Here is a 10648-nt window from a genome sequence, read left to right as displayed (position 1 = left end):
TGGCACAGAGTTTAATCCAGAGAAGGCATTGTTGCCTGACTGACAACTGATCAAAGCCAGGAGGAAAGCAGATAAGAGCGTGTTCAATTTCTTCTTTTCTTCTTTATTAAGCCATAATATTGTATTATGCCAAAAAATATTGTATTATACAAATGAGTATTAAAGGAAAATTAATTTTCAGAGACACAAATAATTCATACCTCAAAATTTTATACTTAAAGATCTTAAACAGCCAATTCTAACTGTCGTTTGTGGACTTCTGCATGAGGTTCAGGTTTGTTTCATAAATTTCAGGGGCGCCTGGGTGGCTCAGTCGGTTGAGCCTCCGACTTCAGCTCAGGTCACGATCTCGCGGTCCGTGAGTTCGAGCCCCACGTCAGGCTCTGGGCTGATGGCTCAGAGCCTGGAGCCTGCTTCTGATTCTGTGTCTCCCTCTCTCTCTGCCCCTCCCCCGTTCATGCTCTGTCTCTCTCTGTCTCAAAAATAAATAAAATGTTAAAAAAAAAAAAATTTTTTTAATTTCTCTCTCTGCCCCTCCCCCGTTCATGCTCTGTCTCTCTCTGTCTCAAAAATAAATAAAACGTTAAAAAAAAATTTTTTTTTTTTTTAATTTCAAACGCACCTTATGGTACCTTGTACTGATGACATTCGTGCTGACCCACAATATCCAATAAATCTCAATTGGAAGAGAGAAGAAAATCTGAATTGCCTTTTCATGACAATTAAATATTAGCTACTAGATGACTGAATTTCCATGACACAACAGCCCTTTCCTCACCCTTCTCTGGGGCTGAGGTCCTGATGCGGAATAAGTCAAGTCAGCCAAAACTGAGTTTCAAACATGATTTATTACAAGTAGATAGTAGACACTGAGTATGATAAGGTAAGTGGAACTTCAAACGGTAAAGGGGAAACAAAAAATCAAGGGTATGCCCAACAATAAATTTCACAATCAGAACCGTAACGCCAGGCAATCATCAGGAGGGGGGAGAGGGGACTCACTAGCGAATAGCGTGAGATAGGAGCATCCTTCTCATGTTGTTATCCATAGTTGGGATTCAAGGGAGAGGACCCCCACAGATTCAGACCACACCAAATGGCCAGCACAGTGTAATAATGTTCAAACACTCCTGCCAGCCAAGTACCCCAACAATCAAGTTCTATTTAAATCACACTCCCAGGTCTTTCTTCAGTCATAGTGAAATCGTGGGAATATTGAGAGGAACAGAAAGCAAATGGATTGGTCATAGCCCTTGAAGAAGCTGGTGGTCTATGTATGGATTAGTCCACACTGGGGGGACTATTTTCCTGCATTGTCTTCTTTATCCAGTCAATGTAGTTCTTTACTCGTGTGTAGATTCCATAGGTTCCACACTGAGGGCCCCAGGACACCAGACCAGCTACATAGAATTTGGGGGTCTCTACACTGGGGATCTGTACAGCAAAAGCTCCGCCACTGTCCCCTTCACAGCTATCAACACCCTTCTGTCCTCCAGCACAGATCATGTTATTAGTGAAAACAAAGGCATTTATATCCAGTTTAAGATTTTCCCCTTTCACCTCCCGACACCTTTCTAAGGGAGCAATGGGTAACTTTGCTCCTCTGAGCTGGCGCACATGATCTTTTTTCTCCGTTCGGCCCCAGCCTGAGATCAGTCCCAGGTCTCCCACTGAGGGATTGTATTCTGAGGAGGTACCTGGCAGGCAGATAGGGGAGACAGTGGGTCCCATTTTCACGGGCTCTTTCAGCTGCACAAGTGCAATGTCATTGTCAAAATTCTTCCGTGACTCTGGGTCATCCAACAATTCCCAACCCGGATGAATAATCACACGCTCAGCAGTAAGCATCTTGGTTTTTGTCAGATCTGAGCGGAGTACTGAGGTGGACCCAACGTACATTCCTGGGTTATGGTTTCTCTCCACGACGTGGGCGGCTGTCAGCACCCAGTACTCATCGATGAGAGCCCCACCAGCCCGTGGGTCTGAAAAGAAGACTTGCCAGGGGAAATTTTGAATATCTGCAACAGATCCTCCAAATATCCTCTGTCTTCCTACAAAGGGCTTACTGGGAACACCACAGACTAGGAAAGAACAAGAACAAGGTGGAGAGGGAATAAGAAATAAATTATTGGCCTCCTACAGATCCTCCAACTACTCAAAAACTTGCCGGGCTTCACAATTCTCTAGCACAATAGGGCCAACCCTCCATTTGGTCAACCATCTGAGTATCTGACTCATCCTGAATGTAATCACCAAACATCTCACTTTTCCAAAGCCAGGCAGGCTCGTGGGAGAGAGTCTGGTGTGTAAACTGAGGAGTCCAAATGAGCTAGTGCCTCACACTATGAAAACAGCCCTCTAGAGGTACACTTCATCATAGGTTCAGCACATGGGGACAGCGGCCCAACTGGAGGCAGTGCTGGGAAATTCTTTCCTCATACAGATGATGGAGGAGGCAAGCGTTCTACCTCCTTCTGACGCCCAGACCAAATGCTTATCGCCTTCTGTACCGAAGTCCTAACTGCAGCCGAGGCCTTCCTAGTAATCCATGGAGGTAGGGCAAAGAGAGGGTTCTCTTCTTTCATCACTCATTTCAATTCTCCATTGATTCCAGGCCTGAATATTTTGCCATTACCGAATGCAACTACCACTGAATTTTATTCCAGACCAAGTCAGTTTACCTAAATCCCTCAGTAGTCAGCCTGAGTGGACTCTGAGTTGAGCATAATATCAGGCTTTGGACTCAGACAGACCTGGGTTCAAAGTCTACTGCTGCCTGTTACTAACTCTGTGACCTTGTATTCAGTTCACTCATCTCTGAAACGGAACTAGTAACACCTCAAAGGGTTGTTGCAAGGCCTGGAATGAGATAATAAATGCGATTAATTAGCTCAGTCCCTAGCTCTCAATAACACTGTTGTTACTACAGGATCATCAGTATTGTTCTGGCTTTGCCTGAAAGCCTTCTTCTATTCAACTCTGATCTGTCTGCAATTCTTCCTTTCTTTTATTCCTCTATACCGTGTTGCCATATAGACTTTTACATAATAACTGAGCTATTTAGCTGGTCTTGTTTCTGCATGTGGAATCCTCACTCTCAATTTTCGGGCCCTGTTTTTAGCAATTCTTTATCCCCTTATTGCATCTACTTTACCGAATCTAACTGGCCCTCCCTCTGCCACCAACTGTCACTGGCTGATTTTCTATTTCCTGTCAGTTGGCCTGAGTCAGGGCCGTGGAGGAATTCCCCAAGGCCCTGGCGGGCCCACAGCCCAGTGTTATCTCCACCTCCCTGGGCTAGACCCAGAGTGTTAAGTCCTTTCCCAAAAAGACTGCAGCTACTTTCAGAGAGTGGGCCCCCTCACCTCCACCTATGTCTGTGGTCTCTCCCCAACCCTGAGCCCTGATTACCTGGAACACATTTTGGCAGCTCGGTGCCCAGCAACTCATTCACCCAGCTCCCGTTGCCAGCACAGTGATACTCCCCTGGAATAGCACAAGGGACACAGGACACACTCACCACCACATCTTCTCTCTTCCATCCCCCCCTTCCATTCAGAGCCTCCGCAACTCTGGCGTTTGAGGAGGGAATTGAATCAAATCAACTAGAACAGAATGTTGAGAACACCCTCGAAACAATCCTTCTGTCCTCTATTCTGCCAAAGGAGGGAAAGGAAGAGTCCCCAAAGCAGAAAGAGGGTTACGGTAGAGATTGGAAAAATGCTTCCAGTGGGAAAATAAATTCAATTAAAAGCAACAAAGTGGTACATATTATGTCTTAACCCATCTTTCATCTAGTACTGCCAAGTCCCCTCCATCAAGAAAGCCAGGCATTTGGGGGCGCCTGGGTGGCTCAGTCGGTTGAGCATCTGACTCTTGATTTTGGCTCAGGTCATGATCTCACAGTTCATGAGTGTGAGCCCCTCATCAGGCGCTGCACTGACAATGCAGAGCCTGCTTCAAATTCTCTCTCTCCCTTTCTCTCTCTCTGCCCCTCCCCTGCTGTGCTCTCCCTCTTTCAAAATAAATAAATACATAAACATTAAATATATATATATATATATTTACATATATGTATGTATATACATATACATATGTATATGTATATATACATATACGTGTGTGTATATATATATAATATGTGTGTTTGTGTGTGTGTGTATATATATATATATACATTTTTTTTTTTTAAGCAGTCATTTGGTATGGTGACTTGACACTGGAAGCATTACTCCCGTAGGTTCTACATTAAATAATTGGCCAAAAGCTGGATAACCACATGAATATGGATATCATAGGGGGAATTCCTGCCACAGTTGTGAAACCGAGCTAGGTGACCTCTTTGATTCTCTACAGATGATCCTATATCCCCATAGGAAAACTGCATCACTAGACCAAGCCAAGAGAATAAATAAAGTCCATCCCATCTCCTTCATTTCTCTCCAAATTCTCTCCAACCCAGAAAGAGTGCGCTATTCACTCTCCAACTCTCACTCTTTCTCCTCTTTTCCCTAGTCAAAGAAACCTACCACTTTCTTCATTTTCCATGTAGTAATATGGCTCCTCACAAGTATAGCGAATGACAGAACCAAATAAAGTATCTTCTGGATCTTTGACTGTACCATGCTGAATGGGTTCAGGAATTCCACAGTCCACAGCTATCAGAGGAAGGCAGGAGAGTGATGGTCAGGAAAGCCACTTCCTTCCAGAAGGAGTCATTGGAGCCAGTTCCATCCTCCAAGCCATGTTCCTCACTCCTTCCCCACCCGCACATCCATAAGGACACCTGGGCTGAATCTCCCCAGATCACTGAGTCCTGCCAAATCAGATAGCCCCTTGAAAGCTATAAGGAGTTGTAGCTTCTCAGTGGTTGGTGGAGGCCCCTGCAGAAGCCAGGAATGGACCTCATTGGTGCTACTAAGTCTACCAACCCCACAGCCTCTTTCTTTGAAAGAAGCCTGCTAATCTGGCCAGTCTAGGACCAGAACTGGGCTGGCAATTAATTGGCTGGCTTCTCTTCAAAAAATCCAACCCACTCTCTCACAAGCCTAAGAGGAAAACATGAATTTGAATCTTGATGAACCCATCTTTCAATTCCCTTGGAAAGGAAAAAAAAAAAAAAAAAAAAAGTCCCATTTTAAAGAGATACATACGTTGACATTTCAGTTTGGAATTACTCCACTTTCCATCACTTTGACAAGTAGAATAGAAAGATCTCGAGCCAACACTTCCCTGGAGAATAATACACATCACCATTAATTTATAAGGAGAGATATGAGAACCCAAAATCAAGAATGGAATCTATCTCTGGCCTTGGATCAATGAGGAGTCCTGACCATAAGAAGTTTGGGGACATCTTATCTTAGCAGAATGACCCAAAGCACCCAGGAGTGGAGGCTAAAAGACAACTTTGTCCCAACATATCAGAATCCCTTCCTCAAGAAGACTGAAAGCAGAAGGAGAATGTCAGTCTGGCCAAGGAGCTCCATGACTTACAAGGAAGGACTAAAGATCCTGCAGTATTCTGTTTATGGAAAAGGGGTTATACCTTGCTCAAACAAGGACATTCAGTAAACCATTAGATAATTCCAGTATGCTCATCCTGACTTAGAGATTAGGGAGAAGCCCCTAAGTTTGTACTTTACCTGTACGACTTCAAACCCTTCCAGGCAGGTTATCCTCACCACATCTTTGAACACATATTTTGCTTTCTCAGGCTCCCAAACAGAATTGTCAGTGACGTCTTTGGGACAAGGGATTGCTTGGAAAGAACAGGGGGAATCAAATTACCAAATAGTTGGAGAATCTCTATTCCATTTACATCACCTTCACACTTTCTAAAATCATTCAGTCATCCTTAGTTCTGATGCTTAACATTCCAATGCAGATGTCTAAAACAATATGGCCTTACCTACTCCAAAAAGAGTCATTAAGGCAGTTTCATCCTCCCAGCTGTGTTAGTACATACTAACAAACCACCCCACGTTGTACATACTAACCACTCCACGTCATCTGCACCCACAAGCCCAGTTGAAGGATTCCTAGAGGTCCAGGCATTTCTAATGACCACTGACAGGTTTAGATCTTGCTGAAGAAGTGACGTACCTCAGGTGAACTATCCATACAACAATCTACCTGTTTGGATTTTACATTGTCCGGGGACTTTGGTAGCACCAAAGACCAACTTATAGGTTACTCACGATCTCCATGGTAACGAAGTTTCCAGCCCCTTTTTTGCTCTGTTTGGTCAGTTTGGAAGATGATATTAAGAGCATTGCTCCTGGTTTCAATATTTAGTGGCCCAGGGAATCCATTACCACAGTAAGGACCAAATTTCTTGTCTCTTGCAACAAACTGAAAAGAAACAAAATGGTGAAATCAGAAGAGAGAAAGAACTAAAAGATACAGGTAGGTAAAATGGAGGGGACAGAAGTAAAGAAAGTAATAAAAGTAACATAAAATAAGAAGGAGAAGAAGAAAAGAAGGGGAAGAAGGAAAGACAATTTGTCTTTGGGGAGAAATTGATCTGTGTGAGTTGGGAGGAAAACTAATCATTCATCACTCACAACTAAACTATCAGGGCAATGGCCCCCTGAATCAGCTGGTTCCACATCAAAATCTTCTCTCCGCACAGTCACGACCACTTGGTATCCCTCCTCCAAGAGGACCTGATATTCACACCTTGAATTCTCTGGGTATGGATTGGGATAATTGGGACTTGTGATCTCCCCAATCAGTGCCGTGAATACATCCCCACTGCAATTGACTATGGGAGAAACAGAGAAAAGGGCAATCAAATATAAGATCAAGGAAAGGAGTTCCTGCTCCATTCTGTGACTCTTCTCATGAACTTACCATCCCTAACTGGAGCCCCCATGCCACAATTACATACCCCATGCAAATCAGTAGAGATACCCAATGCCTACTCAGTTTCCATCACATTGCATATGATAAAGCCTTTCATGGATATGAACAGCCCCAGGTAGACTCTTTACAGGCATCTATTTCTCCTCTCCAATTCATTAACTTGACCCTGTAGGCTTGTCTTCCTCCACTCTTGGGGCTCCTCCACAGCTTATGGGTAACTAAAGATAGGTGCCAAAGCAAGGCTGAGGCTAGTCAAAATTAGAAAGGCCAACAAAGATCTAACTGAAGCCTCAAACCATTCCAAACCCCAGGGAACATGCACCCCTCTTGATGCCAAGCTCACCTCCACAATTCTTCATATCATCATGGAGGAAGTATTCTGGAGGGCAGGAGCAGTAATAACCACCCATGAAGTTGTTGCAGAAGTGGCTACAAGGGGCATTGGCAAAGTCTGTGCACTCGTTTACATCTAGAAAAAGCAGAGAAAGACTGAGGTCAAGGACAGAGACTTAGAAGGAAGAATGAGTTTAAACCCAACCCTACAAGGGTGAGAAAGGGTAGGAACAGCCTGTTACTTAAATAAATGAGGGAATCACCTTTCAGGATGGTATTATTCTGTGTTACTCTCCTGAAATATGATTCGAGAGTTGTGCCCTGCCATTGCACAGCTATAAGGGAGCTCTCAATGCCAGCGACCATTGGCCTTTCTCACAGAGCATTTCGGCTCCAGAGACAACACTCTATAGGCTCAACATGATGAAATGTCTACTTCAGGGAGGAGCAATTAGTACACTTATCACTTTATAGGATTTGGGCACTTGCATTAAATCTAAACAACAGTTCAGCCTTATGAGATGTTCTAACTTCACTTTAACCTGGAGTTAGGTACAGAAGCACCCAGAATTTGAAGGTTTGTTTGCCATTGGATGGGTTTGAATACCATGCATTCTTCGTGTGATTCTTGGCAAGTTACTTAACTTTCCTAGTCTTCTCTTTCCTTATCTTTAAGTGGAGATCATAATACCCACCTTGAAGAGTTGAGGTGAAGCTTAAGTTAATATAGGTAAAATTCCTGGATTTTAAAATTCCTGGGTTTTAAAATCCCAGTTTATAGTGGTTCTCAATAAATCACTATTTATTACCTATTTTTACCATTATCATCATCACCCCTAAGATACCACGTGTTTGAATTTCACAAAGGCAATTCCTGGAAAGACAGACCCAAATCAAGTCAACACCTCTTAAGAGTTACAAACAGGATCCTTACTTGCTGAATTGCTGTTTGTTCTGCTTCTAATCTTTTAGCTGGACCCATGAGGCACATAAAGAGGGGTGAGCCTTACCTACAGCGACATAGTAGGCAGCAAACCCAGTGAAACGTTCTTCATTGGAGAAGTCTGACTTAAAGATCACCCGGAGTTTATGGTACGGGATTTGGAACTCTTCCACGATGGGAGAGTTGGGACTCTTGCTGGTCCTCTGCCCACAGAGTTTCCCTTCTTCAAAGTCTCCTGACATTATCTAAGAGAAGAATCAAAAGGAAGCTGAGAAAGGGTAATATTTTGGCATGGAGGTCAGAAAAGGGGACAGAGGGAATAGAACATTCCACCACCACCCCCAGCCCTATCCTTTATGCGCTTATTATAATATACCTGCACTGAGTCATATGCGCAGTTCTCCGACAGCTCTATGTCCAGATGGGTGAAGTAGAGGTGGACCCCATACCCTTCAGGAACTTCTATATCCCAAGATTTCTCTACCTCATTGGGGTATGCCTGAGGATAGTTAGGGGACAGGATCTCCCCATACATAGTAGGCTCGGCATAAACGGATGCCAAAAGGGAAAACAAGAAGACGCACCTGAAAGAAAAGACATACGGAGACGTGGGTGACCCAGGTACTGGCAGACTAGTGAAGTGCTCTAGCATTTGTCATGGGCAGAAGGGAGGGGAAAGGAAGAGGGCAAGAGCACGTGGAGAATCTCGTTGGAATAAAGCAAAAAGGCCTAGGCTGAACCAAAACCTAGGCTTCAGAGCCGAGCTGTCTTCTTGAGAAGATAAAGGGAATAGAGCCCCATGTACGTACATCTCTGTAGACTCGTGATCACTTACCGCATCTCTGGCAATTTGTTCATCCCTGGTGAACGGCGGTACGCCTCTTGGTCCTGGCTCTCTGCGCCTCTGGACTTTGGAGCAAAGGGGTGGCAGGCCCGGCTATATTTGTCTAACAAACACAGGCACCTTCTTTGGTGGTGGGGTCACCTGGGGTTCAGTGTCACCTTCGTGACAATAACACACAAGCTAAACAAAGCCGCACACTGATCACTGCATGAGGCCTGTCCTCTCCCCGCCTCCCTGGTTCTACTTCAATTCATTTTCTAGACTAAAACTAGAGCTAATCCTTCTCCCATTGCTTCTCAGGATCTTCTCCCAGTTTTTCTCCAAAAGAATAAGCACTTTCTCCCAATTTTCTTCCTTCCCTGTTGCCCTCCTTCACCCCTACTCCCCACCCCTGCCCCCTCTCTATCAGCCTCTCTCCTGCCCTCACAAAACAATATCCCCGTTTCCACTCAGGCTTTCAGGCGTCTTTCCCCATCATGACTATCCATCTAAGACATTTCTCCCTCCTCTTTTGGCAAAGATCCCCCTTATCACTTCACGCCAGCTCTCTTTACTATGTTTACTGTCGCACATATTTCTCTTGGTGCTCCCGATGACCACTGATGGAGGAAAGAGCTTCTTTTACTAGGGGAAGGCAGTGACCTTAGGAGAAGTGGTCTGACACAGGGTTGGGTGGGAAATGAGAAGAAGGGCAGCTGAATGACCAGAAACACAAAAGGAAGGAAAGGTATTCCCTCAATTTCCTATGTTAATTTTCCAGGGTTTGGGTTTGTTTGTTTGTTTGTTTTCCCTTTACTAAAAAGAGGAGATCTCTTTCCAAAGTTAAGAGGCTTGCCAAAAATGTTTCTAACCCTAAAAACAGTGGTAAGTAGTGGGGTGGCGGTGGGGGGAGGGGGGGCCAACCTAAGAGAAATAGGTTGCCTCTCTTCTGCCTTCTTTTATTCTGCTCCTTCCAGCACCCCCCCATCTTTGCCCACAACCTTCCTATGTGAAGTTTTCTGCCTTTCTTTTTTCTTCCATCAAAGCTCTGCTCTTCCGTTTTTAAGGTTTTTACCTTCAGCAGCTGATGGGAGCAAGTGGGTCAGTCCCCTCTCTCGTGCCAGCAGGCATGCTGGGCGACCCTGCCGACTCGCAGGGAGAGCAGCTCAGGGCCTGGACGCTCCCTCTGCAGGAACCTCTGCCGGCCTCCCTGTCCTGGTTCTGTTCATATGATTCTCTACCCCAGTGTGCATGTCTGAAATTCCCTGATCTAAACAAATGGGGGGCTGGGAGACCAGGACATAGGGAAAGGGTAACTCAGCCTTGATCTTGGAGCTCCCTCTGCTTTTGAAACAAGAACTGCATACTCGGGTCAGGACTGAGGTCCCTGCATCTGGGGCTCCAGGGGGAGAAAGGAGGAGAGGGAAATTCCACCGATTGCCCAACGTTCTTTTTCAGCCAAAGGGTGTGTTAACAGAGTTTTCACAGAAGTCAGGTGACTTGTAGGAAAAGGAGGGGATTAATATGGTGGGGGAAAAGCCAAACCCAGAAGGTCCAACCCTCCAACTGTGTATGAATCATGACTTAAGGGAGAGTACTTACCAAAAATGCCTCTCATCGCTGCCCTTAAAGCAAATTTAATGGTTAGATAATGACTTAGACCTAGACCCGAGCTGGTGTGG

The 10648-nt window shown here is 44.8% G+C and overlaps 1 protein-coding gene across 3 annotated transcripts; it reads right to left on the bottom strand.

The window, feature by feature from the left end:
• Window positions 1–829: 829 nt before the first annotated feature.
• Window positions 830–10216, bottom strand: C1S (complement C1s). Of its 3 annotated transcripts, none has more exons than XM_042945702.1 (12): window positions 10042–10216; window positions 8979–9167; window positions 8520–8727; window positions 8211–8388; window positions 7211–7336; window positions 6567–6766; window positions 6201–6354; window positions 5646–5761; window positions 5154–5232; window positions 4530–4658; window positions 3412–3486; window positions 830–2081 (listed from the first exon to the last, which is right to left on the bottom strand). In XM_042945702.1, exons 2-12 carry the CDS (start codon window positions 8999–9001, stop codon window positions 1282–1284), a joined length of 2088 nt encoding a protein of 695 aa, XP_042801636.1. In that variant the 5' UTR covers window positions 9002–9167; window positions 10042–10216; the 3' UTR covers window positions 830–1281. The 3 variants fall into 3 exon arrangements, with proteins under 3 accessions (XP_042801636.1, XP_042801635.1, XP_042801634.1); XM_042945701.1 differs by having other exon boundaries at window positions 8979–9145; XM_042945700.1 differs by having other exon boundaries at window positions 8979–9090.
• Between the last annotated feature and the right edge of the window lie 432 nt (window positions 10217–10648).

The sequence above is a fragment of the Panthera leo genome, chromosome B4 (genome assembly GCF_018350215.1).
Source record: "Panthera leo isolate Ple1 chromosome B4, P.leo_Ple1_pat1.1, whole genome shotgun sequence".
NCBI lineage: Eukaryota > Metazoa > Chordata > Mammalia > Carnivora > Felidae > Panthera > Panthera leo.
This window is presented reverse-complemented; position numbering and strand designations above follow the sequence as displayed.

Coding starts and splice junctions, on each gene's coding strand:
- C1S (XM_042945702.1), bottom strand. CDS start 9,001: ATGAACAAATTGCCAGAGATGCG. Junction 6,355..6,566: donor ATTGCCCTGATAGTTTAGTT/GTGAGTGATGAA, acceptor GTTTCTTTTCAG/TTTGTTGCAAGAGACAAGAA. Junction 4,659..5,153: donor TTCCAAACTGAAATGTCAAC/GTATGTATCTCT, acceptor TTCCTCTGATAG/CTGTGGACTGTGGAATTCCT.